The 21,944-nt window shown below is 45.0% G+C and overlaps 1 protein-coding gene across 1 annotated transcript in view; it reads left to right on the plus strand.

Annotated features, from left to right (window-relative positions):
- Positions 1 to 21,944, plus strand: part of ada (adenosine deaminase) — a 92,232-nt gene that overhangs the window by 30,081 nt on the left and 40,207 nt on the right. The window contains exon 3 of the mRNA XM_070895037.1: positions 8,808 to 8,930. Within this exon, the coding sequence (XP_070751138.1) occupies positions 8,808 to 8,930 (123 nt within the window). The remainder of the gene's footprint in view (positions 1 to 8,807; positions 8,931 to 21,944) is intronic.

Here is a 21,944-nt window from a genome sequence, read left to right on the forward strand (position 1 = left end):
CACCACCACTTCTGACGACTCCTCCGCAGTCTCTAAGTTGTCAGACTGCTTGTCTGACATCCAGTTCTGAATGAGCAGAAATTTTCTCCAACTGAACATTGGGAAGACCGAAGCCATTGTTTTCGGCCCTCACCACAAACTCCGTTCCCTAGCCACTGACTCCATCCCTCTCCAACTTTTCTGCGTGAGGCTGAACCAGACTTTTCGCAACCTTGGTGTCATATTTGACCTTGAAATGAGCTTTTGATCACATTCGCAGCATAACTAAGACCGCCCTATTTCCACCTCCGTAATATTGCCTGTCACCACCCTTACCTCACCTCTTCCATTGCTGAAGCCCTCATCCATGCCTTTGTTACCTCTAGACTTGACTATTCCAACGCACTCCTGGCTGGCCTCCCCCATAACACTGCTATTCAAGAAAGAAAGGGAGAGAGAGAAAACGGGGAACTATAGGCCAGTTAGCCTGACATCAGTCATTGGGAAAATGCTGGAATCCATTGTTAAGGAAGTGGTATCAGGGCACTTAAATAACCATAACATGATTAGGCAGAGTCAACATGGTTTTATGAAAGGGAAATCGTGTTTGACAAATTTTAGAATTTTTTGAGGATGTAACTGGCAGGGCAGGTACAGGGAAACCAGTGGATGTAGTCTATTTGGATTTCCAAAAGGCTTTTGATCAGGTGCCACATAAAAGGTTATTACACAAGATAAGGATTCATGGGATTGGAAATAATATGTTAGCATGGACAGAAAGCAGAGTAGGGATAAATGGGTCTTTCAGTTTGACAGGCTGTAATTAATGGGGTGCCGCAAGGATCAGTACTGGGGACTCGGCTATTTACAATCTATATTAATGACCTAAATGAAGGGGACCAGTGTAACGTATCCAAGTTTGCTGACAATGCAAAGCTAGGTGGGACAGTAAGGTACAAGGAGAACAAATCGTCTGCAAAGGGATATAGATCGACTAAGTGAATGGGCAGAAAAGTGGCAGATGAAGTATAATGTAGAGAAATGTGAGGTTATTCACTTTTTGTAGAAAGAATAGAAAAACAGTATTTTTTTAAATGGTGAGAAACTTTTAAATGTTGGTGCTCAGAGATTTGGGTGCCCTTTTGCAAGAAACACACAGCTAGCATGCAAGTACAGCAAGCAATAAGGAAGGCAAATGGCATGCTGTCCTTTATTGCAAGGGGGTTGGAGTATAAGAGTCAGGAAGTCTTGCTACAATTATAAAGGGCCTTGGTGAGACCACACCTGGAGTACTGTGCACAGTTTTGGTCTCCTTATCTAAGGAAGGATATACTTGCCTTAGAGGCAGTGCAACAGAGGTTCACTAGATTGATTCCTGAGATGAGAGGGCAGTCCTCTGAGAGATTGTGTAGAATGGTCCTGTACTCTCGAGTTTAGAAGAATGAGAATTGATCTCATTGAAACATACAAGGTTCTGAAGGGGATTGACAGGGTAGATGCTGAGGTTGTTTCCCCTGGGCTGGAGAGTGTCTAGAACTAGGGGTCACAGTCTCAGGATAATGGGAAGGCCATTTAAGACAGATGAGGAATTTCTTCACTCAGAGGGTTGTGAATCTTTGGAATTCTCTGCCCCAGAGGGCTTATGGATGCTGAGTCTCTGAATATATTCAAGGCTGAGATAGATAGACTTTGAGTCTAGGGGAATCGAGGGATATGGCGATTAGGCAGGAAAGTGGAGTTGAGGTTGATGATCAGCCGTGATATTGAATGGCGGAGCAGGCTCGATGGGCCGTATGGCCTACTCCTGCTCCTATTTAGTTATTCTACCCTACATAAACTAGAGGTGATCCAAAACTTGGCTGCCTGTGTCCTAACTCGCACCAAGTCCCGCTCACCATCATCCCTGCGCTCTCGGTTAAGCAATGCGCCTCTTTTTTTTTTCCCCCAAAATTATCATCCTTGTTTTCAGATCCCTCCATAGCCTTGCCCCTCCCTATCTCTAATCTCCTCCAGCCTCTCTTTCTCCCCCCCCCCCCCCCCCCCCCCCCCAGGGAGATGTCTGCGCTCCTCTAATTCTGCCCTCTGTAATCAGGGATGCTCAAATCACTCAACCATTGGTGCTTTCTGTTGCCTAGGCCCTAAGTTGTGGAATTCCTTACCTAAACCCCTCTGCCTCTCTTTCTTCTTTCAAGACCATCCTTAAAACCTACCTCTTTGACCAAGCTTTTGGTCACCTGCCCTGATTTCTTGTGTGGCTAGGCGTCAATTTTTATTTCATAATACTTCTGTGAAGCACCTTGAGACGTTTCACTACATTAAAGACACTATATAAATACAAGTTGCTAGGTTCCTGTACATACATCATTTGAAAAAATGTACAGATAAATATTTCTTATAACATACTATCGTGTAATGGAGACTATCACTAATTCTGAATGATACAATAAATATGATTTTTTTCTTATCTAAACCAATGACGGTGATGGTTCTTAAAAGGAAAGTATCTCCATCAATATCTCTTTGGAAATCGTGTAGTCGGAAAACTTTTAATATGCATTTGTTTTTCCATTCCCATTGAAATCATTTTTTAGGCCTGAAATCAGGTTAAAAAATCCTAAAGCAAAATACTGCAGATGCTGGAAATCAGAAATAAAAACACAAAATGCTGGAAATACTTGGGTCAGGCAGCCTCTGCAGAAAGAAACTGAGCTAACATTTTAGCTTGATGACGTGAATGGATACGAATAAGGAAGGAATATTGTAGAATTGGACTGTGTGGCATTTCTCACTAGGCTCCCCGTTAGGCATTGTAAATTCCCATCTACCCGGTAAGCTGCCCCTGGGAGCTCGTATGCATAAAAATGGGAATTCAGAGCACTGCGCCAGCAATGATGTAGAATGTTGTTTTTTAAAACCTATTTTTCCACCTTCATTTTATTTATTGAGAAAATTATAACATTGGAGGTTTTAAGGTATAGCAGACTATACATTTGCTTAGAGAATACAAACCAGGAAAGTGAGTGTACTCTTTTACCTACATTAGTGACAAATCACAAGGTTTCAAATGGGAAACTAAGGCAAAAACCATTGTAAAGGGGCTCAGTATTCATAGTCATAGAATTTGACAGGCCCATGGAGTCATAGAATTTGACAGCACAAAATGTCCATTCAATGTTAATGGAACATGATTCAGTTTTAATGTAAACTATATTTTATTCAAAAGTTTACAATGTAATAAAATTATTCTTGCATCAAACTTTCATCATCATCATAGGCAGTCCCTCGGAATCGAAGAAGACTTGCTTCCACTCCAGAAGTGAGTTCTTTGGTGGCTGAACAGTCCAATACAAGAGTCACAGGTGGGACAGATAGACTTTGAGGGAAGGGGTGGGTGGGACTGACTTGTCGCACGCTCTTTCCGCTACCTGCGCTTGATTTCTGCACGCTCTGTGTTGAGACTCTAAGTGCTCAGCGCCCTCCCGGATGCACTTTTTCCACTTGGGGCGGTCTTTGACCAGGAACTCCCCAGTTGTCAGTGGAGATGTCGCACTTTATCGGGGAGGCTTTGAGGGTGTCCTTGTAATGTTTCCGCTGCCCACCTTTTGGCTCGTTTGCCATGAAGGAGTTCCGAGTCGAGCGCTTGCTTTGGGAGTCTTGTGTCTGGCATACGAACTATGTGGCCTGCCCAGCGGAGCTGATCAAGTGTGGTCAGTGCTTCAATGCTGCGGGTGTTAGCCTGGACGAGGACACTGATGTTAGTGCGCCTGTCCTCCCAGGGGATTGCGGAGACGTCGTTGGTGATCTATCTCCAGCGGCTTGAGGTGTCTACTGTACATGGTACATGCATCTGAGCCATATAGGAGGGTGGGTATTACTACAGCCCTATAGACCATGATCTTGGTGGTAGATTTGAGGGCCTGGTCTTCGAACACACTTTTCCTCAGGTGGCCGAAAGCTGCACTGGAGGCGGTGTTGAAACTCTTCAGTGTCAGCTTTTGTTAAGAGGCTCCCAAGGTATGGGAAACGGTCCACATTGTTGGGGGGCAGTGCTGTGCGGCGAGGACAGGCTGGGGAGGACCTTTGTCTTAAGGATGTTTAGCGTAAGGCTCATGCTTTCGTATGCCTCAGTAAATACGTCGACTATATCCTGGAGTTCAGCCTCAATGTGTGCAGATGCAGGGGTCGTCCGCGTACTGCAACTCAATGACACAGGTTGGGCTGATCTTGGACCTGGCCTGGAGGCGGCAAAGGTTAAACAGCTTCCCACTGTCTCTGTAGTTCAGTTCTACTCCAGCGGGGAGCTTGTTGACTGAGGTGGAGCATGGCAGCGAGGAAGATTGAGAAGAAGTTGGAGTGATGACTCAGCCCTGTTTGACCCCCGGTCCGGACGTGGATTGAGTCTGTAATGGATCCATTGGTAAGGATCACGGCCTGCATGTCGTCATGGAGCAGGCGAAGGATGTTGACAAACTTTTGGGGGCATCCGAAACGGAGGAGGACACTCCATCGACTCTCGCAGTTGACAGTGTCAAAGGTCTTTGTAAGGTCGAAAAAGGCTACGTATAAGGGCTGGCGCTGCTACCTGCATTTTTCCTGCAGCTGTCGTGCTGCAAAGATCATGTCCGTTGTGCCCTATGGGGACGAAATCCATATTGTGACTCCGGGAGGAGCTCCTCGGCCACAGGGAGAATACAGTTGAGGAGGACTCTAGCGACAGCTTTCCCAGTGACTGATAGCAGGGAGATTCCCCTGTAATTGCTGCAGTCGGACTTGACCATCTTTTTAAAAAAAAAAAGGACATGATCACTGCATCTCAGATCTCCCGGCATGCTCGCCTCCCTCCAGATGAGGTCATGTATCCGCGCCAACAGTGCCTCTCCGCCATACTTTAGCGCCTCAGCAGGGATTCCATCTGCTCAGGTAGCCTTGTTGTTCTTGAGCTGTCTTATGGCTTTTCCTACCTTGTGCAATGTTGGGGTTTCACTGAGGTGGTGGCGGGTCGCATGCTGCAGGATGGAGTCAAGAACACTCGAGTCTTTTACTTTAATGTAACTCTTTAAGATCAATTATAAACTTGTAAATTTACATAACTTACAAAAAACTTTCAATTTGAAAACCGTTACAAATAGCAGCAGCAAAGAAAGGCTGCACCCATCTCTCATCCCCCTTAGTCTAACACCGCTCACCGTGCTTGGACTGTCCATCACCCCTGCCCGCAGACAGTGGCGCAGTGTTTTTGGGCTTGGTACCAAGTTTATTCCTTCTAACATCTCGGTGAATGTGTACTTCTTCATGGATGGTGGTGGGGGATCAGGTGTTAATGTGGAGGGCCCGGCTTGGGTCTCAAGAGGCTGGTGTGGGGATTGCAGTGGGAGTGGCAGTTGATTCTGTGAATGGGCGCATGGTTTGGGTGTGTTCCCTTATTGCAGCAGCTAACTCACACATGCCCTCTCTCATGCACCCTGACAGTGTCTCAGCGGACTGAAACATTCCCTCCCTGATGGCCTGTCATTGCCAGTGTCGTCCTTTCCACTACCTCCGACATTCCCTCCCTCATGGCCACTGCCGTGCTTTGCACTACCTCTGACATTCCCTCCCTCATGGACACTATTCCCTCACTGATGTCCCCGGACATCGTTCCCATTTCCCATGCCATTACTGTTACTTCTCCTGACAGTCCCACTACCTCATCACTCACCCCACTGATGGTGTCCAGGAGTGATCGGGTAAGGTCAATGCTCTCCCTACTCAGTGCCATGATCTGAACCACATCTGTTGCATCCTGCATCTCAGGAGAACGTGGTTGATTTCTCCTTCCCCTAACTCTGGGTTTGCCTCTCAGCACCCCAGTGGGAGGTGCAGGCTCTGGTGGTGGGGTCCTGGGTGTTCCACGCTGCATCTCGCCACCACTGGGACCTGCAACCTCGGACGGTGGGAAACCATGGAATATCACACCAGAACTCAAACCACTAGTCACGGAAGGGGCTGCCAACGCCAACTCTGTTAACGCGACCTCCAAGATTCAGTAGAACAGTGTGGCCTTCATCCATCTTAATCCCCTGCCCCTCACCCCCATGTTGGTCTGGAGGTTTGGCTTAGAAGATGTTCTCGTGCTTGGGCTTGTCTGCTTCTGGATCTTCAGGATTGGCATCAGGTTCTGCAAAATATAACAGAACAGTCAAATGGTTAGCAGCAGAGGAGGGGGCAAGATGGGTGGCATGATTAGGCTCACACAAAGTAGGCCAGGCAGCAGGTTGATTTGAAGGGTCACGATGAATTTTCAGGATTTGCCCTCTCCCTCGCGGGCCTAGCTTGTGCAGTATTGATTGTTTTTCTCCAGGCAGGACCCATCAAAGCAGCGACCCTCTCTTCCAAGGCTGTCAGTGGATGCAGATTTGGCGGGCCTCCTCCTGTTCGATTTTTCCCTTTTTGTTGTGGGACTGTCATGTATGTATGCGTGGGGTTACCAACCACCAGGGGGCGACACTGTCTGAGGTCATTGGGCTACATGCACATGTGTGCGGGCCAGGTATATAAAGCAAGCCACCATGTAATGTGGGCACTTTGGGGCTCAACTAAAGTTGAGCCAGGTTTGCATCGGCACTCGACTTCACTATGTGCAGACGCCCCGAAACAGTTTTCGGCGCAGGACGCTGGCTCCACCCCCGACTCGACTGGCCACGCTGCGTGACCACAAGGAAGAGGCTAGACAGCGGCCAAAGTGGGAAGATAATTTTTCGGCGCGCTTCTGAACAGAGAAAAGCGGTGCAACTCCGGTAAGTGTGCCAAAACGGGCTGGGCCAAAATTGAGGCCAAAGAGCCATCCAATTAGTCCCCCTCTCCATGCACTTTTAAACTTTTTCTTTTTCAAATATTTATCTACTGTTAAAAGCTATTCTATCTTGCACTGCTGTTTCTGGTAGAGCATTCCATGTTCTAACATCCCCCACACTACAAAACAATTCTCCAAACCTTGTTTTGTTCTTTTGATGATCTACCAATAGAAGAATCATTTTGAAATTAAAGTCAGTAAAATCTCGCATTTAAACTCCCATTGTAGCCTCCTGCTCCTAATTTTAAGATGTTTACGTTGAATTATCTATTAATTTGAATTAGAATCATGCAAAAAATGCTTCCTGTACTGTTTGTTAATTACATGAACTTTGGATTAATAGAAGTAGACTACATGACCTGAAGGAAAGGTATGTTAAGATTACTCAACGATGATGGTGTAAAAGCATATTTGTGGATGCATGCAGTTAAACAAAGGACGTTTGTCCTGCTTGCCACTAAAGGGCAGAAGTCCTGCACAGGCAGATTTGAATAGAAACCATTCTCTAGATGTTGCAGAATCCAAAATTGCAGATCTGACCCATGATCGCTTTCCATGACATCTGCTTTCATTGATGTGTGGCTTCATTCAGAGCAGCTGATTATGAAGGAATTATAGAATAATGACATTTTCTGATATAGAATTGTATAGAATTTATAGCACAAACAGGCCATTCGGCCCAACCGGTCTATGCCGGTGTTTACACTCCACACGAGCCTCCTCCTACTCTATTTACTTCGTCATCTCTCCCTATCATATTCTTTTGTATTTCATGTACAGGGTACTTATCTAACTTTCTTTAAATACACCTACACATTGAGGGGAATTAGAATTTTAAAGTGATTCCAAGAACATTCTGTCTAGATATCTGCTGTTAAACAAGTGTAAACCTGTTTGTTTTAAGGCATGGCTGACCAATATTCTAATGTCGTCATTAGTAAACTGTATATTAAAGCACAAGATGAGATGTGAGCTGCCAATTTTTAGGTCAGGATTCTATATGAACCCTGAGGATCTTTTATTACACCAAAAATGCATATTATGGGGAGAACTCTTAGTTCAATATTAAATAACGGCCTGCTTTTACCAATGTAAGAGTTTAAAAATGCATAATCACATTAAAAACTGTGTGATAAGATTAGTATTTTTAGCCATGCTATTAAATTAAATATTGAATTAAATACCATTTTAATTAATTTTAAATGTTTTTAAAAAAAAAAAATGCATTTGATGTCCGGAGATATTTTTTTGGGTATTCCCATTCATACTTATGGAAATTCCATACATATGGAATCCCTTTAAGCATGAATGGGGATTCCCTTCTTTGGTCTGGTCCATGTGATCCCAGGGGCGCTTGTAAACTGCATGCGCCCCTGGGCTGCATGGACTTCTACGCAGGCCTATGTATAGAGGCCCAGGAGCGCAGGTCTCCATAGATCCTGAGGCAGAAGGTAAGTTTATAGATTGTTTTGCTGGTCGGAGGCATCCGCCTGTGGGAAGCATCTGACCACAAATTCAGCCCCTATATAAATACAAGTAGTTGCTGTTTATATTTGTAGAATGTCGATTTTGCTATTTGACACTTTTTTTTTCAACTTTACTGACCACATCTATAAAAATAGTACAATTACAATTATGATGGGTTTGCCATGTTGCTGTATGTTATAATGATGACCAGAATATTTACCTGCCGCTCCCCCCACCAAACCAAAAAAATCCTCTTGTGGCAGTTTTTTTTTTAATCCACTGCATTTTGCCCCTTAAAGTGCTTTTGCTGCAGCAGGAGAAGCCCCATGCAAATTCGCAAACTTGTTTAGAAATATAACTGGTTTATTAGTGAAAGGCCAGTGTGTAATTTTCTGCAGTTTTCCTTAATTTTCCATCAAATGGCATACTTTCCATTAATATATAACATTCATAATGATTATGAACATCATGGAACTAATTGTGATCATTTGGGAGTATTTGTCTAAATTAAACTTTTCTTTATTTTTAGAAAACGAGGTATCTCCTTGCCAGCCAACACCGTGGAAGGGCTTATGTGCTGCATTGGATATGATGAACCCCTTAATCTCACTCAATTTCTTAATATCTTCAACTACTACATGCCAGCCATAGCGTAAGTGAAGCTGACATTTTATTATTTCAGTATATTTATTGAAATCAGGTTTTGCTTTTATTTTAAACTATCCAAACCTATAAGGCAAATATTGGGTTTGATCTGAGTAATGTGTCACATTATTTAAAGAATACTGTTGCCATAGCTTCCACTTGCCTTTAACAAAGTAAAACATCAAGGTGCTTTTAAAAGAGGAAACTGGAGACTAAAGCCCAATTTTTAACTCCTGGCCAGCAAACCGTCCAGCTCTTCAGTGCAGCCAGGAGATTTTAACATTCCTCAGAAGGGGGGCATCACGTTTGGGGGAGAGGGATGGAAGCCTGGGCACGAGAAGCTCAAGGTATTCTTGAGCCCAGAGGAGCACCATTTTTGGGCCTCATTTGGCCCCGGTTCCTCTTGCCACCAGGTTGGCTTGGTGGAGAAGCCACAATGACTTTCCTGTGAAGGCTTTCAGTTAAGATTGTTGTGCCACCATTGGAGCCCAATCTGCAACATTTTTTTTAAAAAGCCACACTGCCTTCCTTCCAGCGGTTTGTCTCCCTCACCTGCTCAGGAGCAAGTTATAATCTCAAAGGAAGGCAGTAGTTGGGTAAGTCACACTGGCCATTTTAGTTGCACGCATGGTCGGGCAAAGTTATAATCTGCCCTCTGGTTTGGAAGGAGGATTAGTGGTGACAGAAGTTGAAGAGGTAGGGTTGTGAAAATGAGGGAGAGATGTGACAATGTGGAGGCTGTTGGAAAATGCATTCTGGAATACTGGGATGTGATGAATGAAGGCTCACTTGATGATTGAGCAAAGGCAGGGAGGAACACAGTAGGATGGAGTGGAAGAGTAGAGGTGGAATGTTGGGCTGGAGATGGTTAGAGGTGGGGTAGGCAAGGCCGTAGAGGGGTTTATAGACCAGAATTAATCAGACGATGGGGTTGTTGTGGATGAGGTGAATGATATTTAGTCCAGGATAGGCTGATAGAGTTCTGAATGAGGCTGGGTTTGTGTAGGGTGGAGGAAAGAAAAGTTAAGCCTGGCGGTGACCGAGTTTTAGTAGTGGTTGGAATGCAAGATGTGTATAGGCAGCCAATAATGCGGAGTAGAAGTAAGTAATCATTGCAATACATCACTCAAGATCAAGCAGCACATCTAGTTCACCCAGTATTGGGTTCACCCTGATCAAGCATCTGGGAAGGCAAATGGAATTGTGGCTGAAGGTACAAATTGTGTAGCAAGGGCCAAAAAGGATTGCTTCTCTGGAGAAAGTTTTGGCTCAGCAATGACTTGATGATATTGGGCAGCAGAACACAAGAATAGAGGGCGGTGGCATCACCTATTTGAAGAAAAGGAGGGTACCTCAGATTAAATCTTGGGGCACAGCGGAAGTGACTGTGTGGGCTTGGGAGGAGAAGCCAGTGCAGAGATGTGCGGTCTATGTTTGCATAGGTTGAAATGGAACCATGATGGGATGGCACCAGAGAGGTGGTGGAAGTGGTTGGGATGGTTGACTATATTCAAAGCTGCAAAGAAATTGAGAAAAAGGAGCATCATGTTCTCAGAATATCATTGGTGACCTTGACCAGGGTGCTGTGGACAGGGCAAAAACCAAAATTTACAGGAATTAAAGCTGTGATTGAGAGGGGGAGGAGGAAAGGAGAGAAAGTGTGCAAAGTTGGGCTGCAATGATTTTTTTCGAGAACCTTGGAGAGGAATGGGATGTTGGCAAGAATGGGCTTTTTAAGGACTAGTGATGCCAACAGAGCAGGCCTTATTGTGGCAAGAAGTGGAGAGAAAACATTAATAATATTGGTAGCTGTAACCTGAATGGATCAGCTAAAAATTGGAAGAGTTTGAAAGCCTTCATAGAAACATAGAAAATAGGTGCAGGAGTAGGCAATTCGGCCCTTCGAGCATGCACCACCATTCAATATGATCATGGCTGATCATGCAACTTCAGTACCCCATTCCTGCTTTCTCTCCATACCCCTTGATCTCTTTAGCCGTAAGGGCCACATCTAACTCCCCTTTGAATATATCTAACAAACTGGCCTCAACATCTTTCTGTGGTAGAGAATTCCACAGGTTCACAATTCTTGGTCCGAAATGACTTGCCCCTTATACTTAGTCTGTGATCCCTGGTTCAGGACTTCCCCAACATTGGGAACATTCTTCCTGCATCTAACCTGTCTAAACCCATCAGAATTTTAAACGTTTCTGAGGTCCCCTCTCATTCTTCTGAACTCCAGTGAATACAAGCCCAGTTGATCCAGTCTTTCTTAATAGGTCAGTCCCGCCATCCCGGGAATCAGTCTGGTGAACCTTTGCTGCATTCCCTCAATAGCAAGAATGTCCTTCCTCAGGTTAGAAGACCAAAACTGTACACAATACTCCAGGTGTGGCCTCACCAAGGCCCTGTACAACTGTAGCAACACCTCCCTGCCCCTGCACTCAAATCCCCTCGCTATGAAGGCCAACATGCAATTTGCTTTCTTAACCGCTTGCTGTACCTGTATGCCAACCTTCAATGACTGATGTACCATGACACCCAGGTCTCGTTGCACCTCCCCTTTTCCTAATCTGTCACCATTCAGATAATAGTCTGTCTCTCTGTTTTTACCACCAAAGTGGATAACCTCACATTTATCCACATTATACTTCATCTGCCATGCATTTGCCCACTCACCTAACCTATCCAAGTCACTCTGCAGCCTCATAGCATCCTCCTCGCAGCTAACACTGCCATCCAACTTAGTGTCATCCGCAAATTTGGAGATACTACATTTAATCCCCTCGTCTAAATCATTAATGTACAATGTAAACAGCTGGGGCCCCAGCACAGAACCTTGCGGTACCCCACTAGTCACTGCCTGCCATTCTGAAAAGTACCCATTTACTCCTACTCTTTGCTTCCTGTCTGACAATCAGTTCTCAATCCATGTCAGCACACTACCTCCAATCCCATGTGCTTTAACTTTGCACATTAATCTCTTGTGTGGGACCTTGTCGAAAGCCTTCTGAAAGTCCAAATATACCACATCAACTGGTTCTCCCTTGTCCACTTTACTGGAAACATCCTCAAAAAATTCCAGAAGATTTGTCAAGCATGATTTCCCTTTCACAAATCCATGTTGACTTGGACCTATCATGTCACCATTTTCCAAATGCACTGCTATGACATCCTTAATAATTGATTCCATCATCTTACCCACTACCGATGTCAGGCTGACCGGTCTATAATTCCCTGTTTTCTCTCTCCCTCCTTTTTTTTAAAAAGTGGGGTTACATTGGCTACCCTCCACTCGATAGGAACTGATCCAGAGTCAATGGAAAGTTGGAAAATGACTGTCAATGCATCTGCTATTTCCAAGGCCACCTCCTTAAGTACTCTGGGATGCAGTCCATCAGGCCCTGGGCATTTATTGGCCTTCAATCCCATCAATTTCCCTAACACAATTTCCCGACTAATCAGGATTTCCCTCAGTTCCTCCTCCTTACCAGACCCTCTGACCCCTTTTATATCCGGAAGGTTGTTAGTGTCCTCCTTAGTGAATACCGAACCAAAGTACTTGTTCAATTGGTCTGCCATTTCTTTGTTCCCTGTTATGACTTCCCCTGATTCTGACTGCAGGGGACCTACGTTTGTCTTTACTAACCTTTTTCTCTTTACATATCTATAGAAACTTTTGCAATCCGTCTTAATGTTCCCTGCAAGCTTCTTCTCGTACTCTATTTTCTATGCCCTAATCAAACCCTTTGTCCTCCTCTGCTGAGTTCTAAATTTCTCCCAGTCTCTGGGTTCTGGCTATTTCTGGCCAATTTGTATGCCACTTCCTTGGCTTTAATACTTTCCCTGATTTCCCTTGATAGCCACAATTGAGCCACCTTCCCTTTTTTATTTTTACGCCAGACAGGAATGTACAATTGTTGTAGTTCATCCATGCGGTCTCTAAATGTCTGCCATTGCCCATCCACAGTCAATCCCTTAAGTATCATTCGCCAATCTATCCTAGCCAATTCACGCCTCATACCTTCAAAGTTACCCTTCTTTAAGTTCTGGACCATGGTCTCTGAATTAACTGTTTCATTCTCCATCCTAATGCAGAATTCCACCATATTATGGTCACTCTTCCTCAAGGGGCCTCTCGCCACGAGATTGCTAATTAATCCTCTCTCATTACACAACACCCAGTCTAAGATGGCCTCCCCCCTAGTTGGTTCCTCGAAATATTGGTCTAGAAAACCCAGCTTAGTGTCATCTGCAAACTTGGAAATATTACATTCAATTTTTTTGTATAAATCATTAATGTATATTGTAAATAGCTGGGGTTCCAGCACTAAACCTTGCAGTACCTCACTAGTCACTGCCTGCCATTCTGAAAAGGACCATTTATTCCTACTCTTTGCTTCCTGTCTGCCAACCAGTTCTCTATCCACGTCAACACATTACCCCTAATACCATGTGCTTCAATTTTGCACACTAATCTCTTTTGTGTGGGACTTTGTCAAAGCCTTTTGAAAATTCAAATACACCACATCCACTGGTTCTCCCTTGTCCACTCTACTAGTTACATCCTCAAAATTATAGAAGATTTGTCAAGCATGATTTCGCTTTCATAAATCCATGCAGACTTGGACCGATCCTGTCACCGCTTTCCAAATGTGCTGCTATTACATCTTTAATAATTGATTCCAACATTTTCGCCGCTACCGATGTCAGGCTAACTGGTCTATAATTCCCTATTTTCTCTCTCCCTCCTTTTTTTAAAAATGGGGTTACATTAGCTACCCTCCAATCCATAGGAACTGATCCAGAGTCAACAGAATGTTGGAAAATGACCACCAATGCATCCACTATTTCTAGGGCCACTTCCTTAAGTACTCTAGTATGCAGACTATCAGGCCCTGGGGATTTATCGGCCTTCAACCCCATCAATTTCCCTAACACAATTTCCTGACTGATGAGGATATCCCTTATCTCTGGAGCCTCCTATCAACAAGAGCAGGCATTGACGACAAGATCCAACACTGCCTCCAGTGTGCAAGTGCAGCCTTCGGCCACCTGAGGAAAAGGGTGTTTGAAGACCAGGCCCCCAAAACTGTCACCAAGTTCATGGTCTACAGGGCCATAGTAATACCCGCCCTCCTGTATGGCTCCGACGTTGACCATGTACAGAAGACACCAAGTTGCTGGAGAAATACCACCAACGATTTCTCCGCAAGATCCTACAAATCCCCTGGGAGGACAGACGCAACAACATTAGCGTCCTCATCCAGGCCAACATCCCCAGCATTGACCACACTTGATCAGCTCTGCTGGGCAGGCCACATAATTCGCATGCCAGACACGAGACTCCCAAAGCAAGCGCTCTACTCAGAACTCATCCACGGCAAATGAGCCAAAGATGGGCAGCGGAACCATTACAAGGACACCCTCAAAGCCTCCTGATAAAGTGCAACATCCCCACTGACACCTGGGAGTCCCTGGCCAAGACCATCCTAAGTGGAGGAAGTGCATCTGGGAGGGCACTGAGCTCCTCGAGTCTCGTCGCCGAGAGCACGCAGAAATCAAGCGTAGGCAGTGGAAGGAGCGTGCGGCAAACCAGACTCCCCACCCACCCTTTCCTTCAACCACTGTCTGTCCCACCTATGACCGAGACTGTGGTTCTCATATTGGACTTTTCAGCCACCCAAGAACTCATGCTAAGAGTGGAAGCAAGTCTTCCTCGATTCTGAGGGACTGCCTATGATGATGATGATGATACTACTTGACTCCTCGAATGGGACTCCAACTCAACATCTGGCTAGGAGACAAGACTCTACCAATTGAGCCAAGCTGATATTCCACACCAGTACGTTTTCAATTGGAAGGTCAAGTCATTTTTGTTGTGACTGGTGACCTGTGTGGAAAATGTGTCTAATTGGCACGGGAAAGGAATAACAGCATATGTAGTATTTATAATAAGTGTAAAACTAAGATGAAATATGTTCCTTATAACTGAAGTTTAATTGGGTTCTATTTCTGAAGCAATATTCCCCTCCTGATGGTTTTGAATGCATTTAACTTAAAATAAACACATTTAACTTAAAATAAACAGCTGACTCCATCCAGTTCATTCCCTCATTATTTAGGAATTGGGCTGACAAAATAACTCATAATCAAGGGCCTTGCTAAGAGACTCTTGATCATCATTGGTACAATTGAATAATAAAGCACGTGAATGTGTGTGCGCTTTTCTAATTTTATTATATGGTCAGTTATTTTTGTGCTAACCCATGACTACATTCTTCTATTAATAAATATTGTTGATTTTGCACTTGTATAAAGTACATTTTATAATTGCATGTATTGAATACAAGGTTCTCGAGGCTCCCATGTATATGCTCAAAAGGTTGAATTCATACAGTAACTAGGTTTGTTCCCATATACATTTTACTGCCTTCCTCTCTCCAGAACAGGCACCATACATCCAACTGAGAGGGTAGCAAGGCAAACTGATGAATTACATAATCAGCTGCTGAGAAGTTTATTTGCAATTCTCCTGTGACAAGGCATCTTGCTGTCTCACGTGCTCATTGTGTCGTCAATTGCGCTGCATGTCTGCATTTTCTCATTCAATGGCTCGTGCTTCAGTTATTTGCTGTATTAGTGCATCATGCACAAGGCATCCATTAAAAGCTTTTTTTTTACAATAATGTTTTTTTCCTCTCCTGAAGGTGTTGACATGTTAGGGTATGGTTGAATGGATGCTGGATGCCCTCCAGTACCTAGCCCAAGTGATAATTCTTCATCTGTGGGCCTAGAAATGGTGTTGGCAGGCTTTTAAGGCATAAGAGGCTCTAGAATGAGTTTACGCTCTCATACTTTCCAGCAGGGATCACCAATCAGCAGCAGTGACTCTGGCTGAATTTTTTTTAATTGTCTTCCCTTCCTAGTCAAAGGGTGTTGAGGTCAATTGTACAGTGCCGATTGCAGTTCCAGCTCCGCTAACTTGGCACAAAGCAGAGCTCCAATCTGGGATCCTCCGGGACTGGATTGTTTCATCCACAGTCTATTGTTTCATGATAATCAGCCCTGACAGGAAGATCAGCTCCTGCAGATGTCTGCGTAGGAATTGCTCTCTTTCAGCACCAGGAAAAGAGTGGCTCCTTCTGTGCTCATAAGGGATGCAAGATGCACTCTGTCCTGCATTTGGTTCGAAGGTTTTGGATTCAGTTCTGTGCTCATTAGTTGACTTGAGGGCAAGGTCAATCTTAACTGTTGTTGCCAAGTATTTCCTATTGCTACTCATGTTGCAAAATGTGACCTTTCAAGAGCTAAATATACTATTTTTGAAATCATTAGCTAATGGCTCAGAGATAAAGGGCCCAAATTTGGCCCTCTGTTTTTTTTTTCAGCGCACCTCTGAGCCCCCTCCCCCCCGCCGACATTTTACATCAGAAGCAGCGCCAAAAAAAATCCGTGCGATCATGGCCGATTCTCTGGCCGTCTGTGGAGCTGGCATGGCGCAGAACAAAGAGGGGGGCAGAGCTAGGTCTCAGCACTGAAAACAGTGCCGGGACCTCAGCACATGCGCACTAGAGTCTGCGCGCATGTGCAGTAGCTCCTGGCAGGCCGTTTCTGCAAACACGCGCTGCAGGATGTGTGGGAGGGGCTGAAGCACGCCGTCCCTCGCCCTGGCCGAATGGACTCCCTCATCGGCGGCCCGCTGCGACCCCTAAAGTAGAAGTTCTATTTTTTTATTATTTATTGATTGATTTTGGTGCTTTAAGGGCAGGGTTCCTTCTATTTTATTTTTTATTGATTGCTTATTACTTTTTGTGCTTTGTTTGGTGCTTGATGCTTTTAAATGTAGTTACTTGCACTGATTCCTTAACTGTAAGTAAGGTCTTTCTGTGCAGACAAAAGTGGACACATATGCTGCCCTAAGTTAGTTTAGTACAACTTTTTTCTGGACAAATTGGCATAAATGGTATAAGTGGCTGGGAATGCCCCCTTTTGGGGGGGGGGGGGGGGGAAACTGACCTAACTAACTCACTTACACTAGTGCAAATTAAATGGCCATATTTGCAACTAAAAAGATACACCAGAAAAATCAAGTTACACCCAAAAAAAACAGTGCAACTCCTGGAGAAATTTGGGCCCAAAGTCTCCAGCTGAAATTTTCCTGTGCCTCGCACTCAGCAGGTATCTAACCGGATGTCTGTGATTTTTCTGTCCATTGTTTTTAAATGGGCCGTGCACCTCCAATTTTGTGATAAGCATGCAAAGCCCTGCTAGTGATGCATGGTTGCAAAAGATTGATTCCTCTATCTTTCAAACTAGGAGGCTCCAACATTTATATCTCAGGTATGCTGTTCGCTAATCTCAGCCAGACAGCGGAGGAGTGCTGCAGCAGACCATAATACTCACTGGTTACGGAGGGAAAAAAATCAGCCAATGTTTCTGCTCCTTAATGCTATATTGCAACCCTGTTTGAAGGTTCATGCGTGTGGACACTGAGTGAGGACAAGATTGGGCTTGGTTATGATAGTCATCACAGTTTAATAACCTACAAGCAATTGCTGTTGAGGATCATATAAATAATGACCAATTGTTGAGCTACTGAAGGGCAACTGCTACATGTGGAACTGCACCCCAGTATAGTCTTGAGGAAAGAGGCATTGGAAAGGAAAAAATACTTAAGAATTAATGGTCATTCTGCTGTCTTGTGTTCCCAATGAGACACCAGATCAGAGCTAGGACTACAGCATTGTTCCTCTGATTCTCCAACCCATGCTCCTTCTGAGCACGGCTCCCCACTGGGAGGGGTAATTCTGCAATCCCACACTATATTGGCTCGAAAGTATCAGGCAAATTGTCAGAGGATGAAGTCACCTTGCACATACAATTTACAAATATACTAGCTGCTTTTTGTCGGGCTAATAATGTGAGATGCCGAAATGCATTCGCATGGAGGCCTGAAGCCGACTGGTGCAGTCTGCAAGTCAATGCAATCTGGAAGCACTCATTGGGCGTGAGATGCATTAAAAGTCTGATGGTTATGTTAATAAATAGGAGATCCAAAAAATCTGATCTTGTGGCCTGAGCAGTGCCTTTTTCATTTTTTATTTATTCATTCATAGAATGTGGGCGGCACTGGCAAGGCCAGCATTTATTGCCCATCCCTAATTGTCCTCTATGGTGATGAGCTGCCACCTTGAACTGTTGTGGTCGGTGTGGTGAAAGTACTGATGGGCTTAAAGACGGTTGTAAAATGGGCACTGTGAAGAAGTTGTGTTTTTAGCTAGACTCTTGCTGCTAAAGGCACATTAATGTTTCCTGTGTACCTCTTAACAATTAAGTGCTGCAGTAGTTTGGTCTTGTTGGATAAAGGGCAAAGGCAGGAAAACTTCTAGTCGCCTTCCTGGCAGCTCTTTAAAACTAAGCCGCATCTCTTATCTGCCTGTCTGTACAGTTGAAGCTATTGAGCTTATTTGCATGCAGCAAAGAGCAACCTCTGGGCCCATTTTTCTCGTTGTAGATTTAGGAGGAGTATCAGTGGAGGCAGGCCAAACGGATGTGTTTGCCCAATAGAAGCTCCATTCATATCCATCTTTACATTGTTTGTGTACAGGCTCTCCCATATCAAAAGACTTGCACTGATTAAGATTCTGGAATGGTCCCATAAAGTGCCTCCATCATCATCATCATCAAAGGCAGTCCCTTGGAATCGAGGAAGACTTGCTTCCACTCCTGAAGTGAGTTTTTTGGTGGCTGTACAGTCCAATACCAGAGCCATAGACTCTGTCACAGGTGGGACAGATAGTCGTTGAGGGAAGGGGTGGGTGGGACTGGTTTGCCGCACGCTCTTTCTGCTGCCTGCGCTTGATTTCTGCATGCTCTTGGCGTTGAGACTCTCGGTGCTCAGGGCTCTCTCGGATGCACTTCCTCCACTTAGGGTGGTCCTGGGCCAGAGACTGCCAGGTGTCAGTGGGGATGTCGCACTTTATCAGGGAGGCTTTGAGGGTGTCCTTTTAGCGTTTCTGCTGCCCACCTTTGGCTCATTTGCTGTTAAGGAGTTCCAAGCAGAGCACTTGCTTTGGGAGTCCCGTGTCTGGCATGCGAACTATGTGGCCTGCCCAGCGGAGCTGATCGAGTGTGGTCAGTGCTTCAAAGATGGGGATATTAGCCTGGATGAGGACGTTGATGTTGGAGCGCCTGTCCTCCCAGGGGATTTGTAGGAGCTTGCGGAGACATTGTTAGTGATATTTCTCCAGCAACTTGAGGTGTTTGCTGTACATGGTCCATGTCTCTTGAGCCATACAGGAGGGCAGGTATTACTAAATCCCTGTAGGTAATGAGCTTGGTGGCAGTTTTGAGGGCCTGGTCTTCAAACACACTTTTCCTCAGGCGGCCGAAGGCTGCACTGGCGCACTGGAGGCGGTGTTGGATCTTGTCGTCGATGCCTGCTCTTGTTGATGGGAGGCTCCCGAGATATGGGAAGTGGTCCACAGTGTCCAGGGCCGTGCCATGGGTCTTGATGACTGGGGGGCAGTGCTGTGCAGTGAGGACAGGCTGGTGGAGGACCTTTGTCTTACTGATGTTTAGTGTAAGGCCCATGTTTTTGTATGCCTCAGTAAATATGTCGACTATGTCCTGGAGTTCAGCCTCTATGTGCGCAGACGCAAGCGTCGTCCACGTACTGTAGCTCGACGACAGAGTTTGGGGTGGTCTTGGACCTGGTCTGCAGATGGCGCAGGTTGAACAGGTTCCCACTGGTTCTGCAGTTTAGTTCCACTCCAGCGGGGCGCTTGTTGACCGTGAGGTGGAGCATGGCGGCGAGAAAGATTGAGAAGAGGGTTGGTCCAGACGTGGATTGGGTTTGTAATGGATCCATTGGTAAGGATCATAGCCTGCATGTCATCATGAAGCAGGCGGAGAATGGTGACTAACCTTTGGGGGCAATCCGAAATGGAGGACGCTCCATAGACCCTCATGGTTGACAGTGTCAAAGGCCTTTGTAATGTCAAAAAAGGCCATGTATAAGGGCTGGCGCTGCTCCCTGCATTTTTCCTGTAGCTGTCGTGCACCATGAAGTGCCTATACGCCCTCCTGCAGCACAGGGAAGGCTTGTAAGTGACTGTCACATTTACAGCCACGTTAAACTTTTATATGGCAGGCTCCTTCCCAGCAAGTGTGTTATCTCTTGCATCTCCCAACCTTCAGCATGCACTTGCATTAAGCAGATCACCGATTTAGTTGTTTGCCAAGGTTGGTGATTTAAACAATTTCGCTTTGGAAAGCAACCTTTGGCAGGAAATTCTACCATATAGTGGAAATCTCGAGTGCAGGACATCACTGACACAGGTACCCTATCCTCAATGTAACTCCATATATGAATAGAAAGGGTAACTATCAAATTACTGTACAGCTGTTTTGTAATATGAACATAATTAGGGGTGAAATTGTTCATGCTCCAGAATTCCTTTTATCCTGAGTCATTAAATGGTGTCATCACATTTGATGGGCTAAGAAGTCGCCAAGGATCGCTATTGGGGGAACAAGGATATGAAATATGGCCCTGGCTTATTATGCCACTGTTATCCAAGGACAAGACCTGACAAAAGATAAAATGCAACTCATGCTTTCACCAGGATCATAGTGGAATATACCTTCTCTTCCATATCCTTGAACAATTCCGATGCTTTGATAAATCGGGAATGTGAGCTGCCACAGTGTAGTGTAGCCAAGATCTCCAAGATTATTGTTGCTGAATGTGTCCTGTGCAACGTTGGCCAGCAAGGGGCCAAACCATGAAGGAGGCAGATAACAACAAACAGAAAAAGCTGGCCACGAGAACTGGAAATTGGCTGCACAATGATCAACTCAGTCAAGAGTCATCAGGCAGGGTCTAATACACCAAACCTTTTATTTAAGTACTTCCAAATCACAAGTTGTCTGCATAAGTGCCAAATGAAACCAACCCTCCTTGGGGCCCACCATGACTTACAAATCCATGAATACAACATCATTTCTCCACAACTACTTTCTTGTACCAAACGAACTAGCAGGACATATATTTGAGGTTGAGTCAGTCCAACTTCTACTAAATATTACAGTGCATGATGCAAGTGTGTCTTGCCCCAGAGCTTCTGAAAATGCATGGTGTGTGTACTTTACTTCCTAACTCTGCTCCTTCTAAATGTTCCAAGAGTGGAAGTAGGAAATGAGCTGGTGGATGCTGGCGTCAACCTTTAAGGATGGAGGTGGCCTAAACCTCCTTATCCTAGGTCAGATGATGATCCTGTCACTACAGGTGGCATAGCAAGGAATACAGTGGCTATCTGGGCTTGTATGTCTGGGACATGGGCAATTCCTGTTATTATCCTGCAGCACTGCGGGACTTGGGTGTGAGAACAGACTGCTGTACAAGAATGAAAATATTGAAGCCCTGCCTTGTGGCTCTTGAACTGATTTTTAGGCAAGTTGAATCTGGACAAGACAGATTGCTGTAGGTTGAAGCCCAATGTTTGCATAAGTTCAGTTATAGCATTTGTCATGATGACTGCTTGTGCTTCTGAACTCAGCTGATTGGCGTGGGGGGAGGGGGGGGGGTGGAGACTCTATTGCAGAGGACACTGCAATAGCCACGTTCTCCATGGTGGTCTGTGTCTTGGTCAGGTGGTCATACAGCACTAGATGTGAGTTGTGGACTTCACCCCCAAACTGTACAACTGCTTGGCACATTTTCAAATTACAATGAGTTGCTGACTATCTACCAAGGTATATTTGTCGGCAGGCTTTGAAGTTTTAAATGTTAATTTCTGCAATTCACTAAATAACTCCTGCCCCATTCTATTGCAGTAGGTCTACTGTGTTTCAGGGAGTGGGGATGCACGATGCTGAGGTACTTGATTGAAGCTAATTATTGGACATGGACACCTCCTCGGAGGTCATATAAGAGAAGAACAAACTTTACAATACTTGCAGTAAGACATCCCTTGAAACGTTGCTTCACATGGCAATTACATTGCAGTGCCTTGCA

This window comes from Pristiophorus japonicus, chromosome 12, assembly GCF_044704955.1.
Source record: "Pristiophorus japonicus isolate sPriJap1 chromosome 12, sPriJap1.hap1, whole genome shotgun sequence".
Classification (NCBI taxonomy): Eukaryota; Metazoa; Chordata; class Chondrichthyes; family Pristiophoridae; genus Pristiophorus; species Pristiophorus japonicus.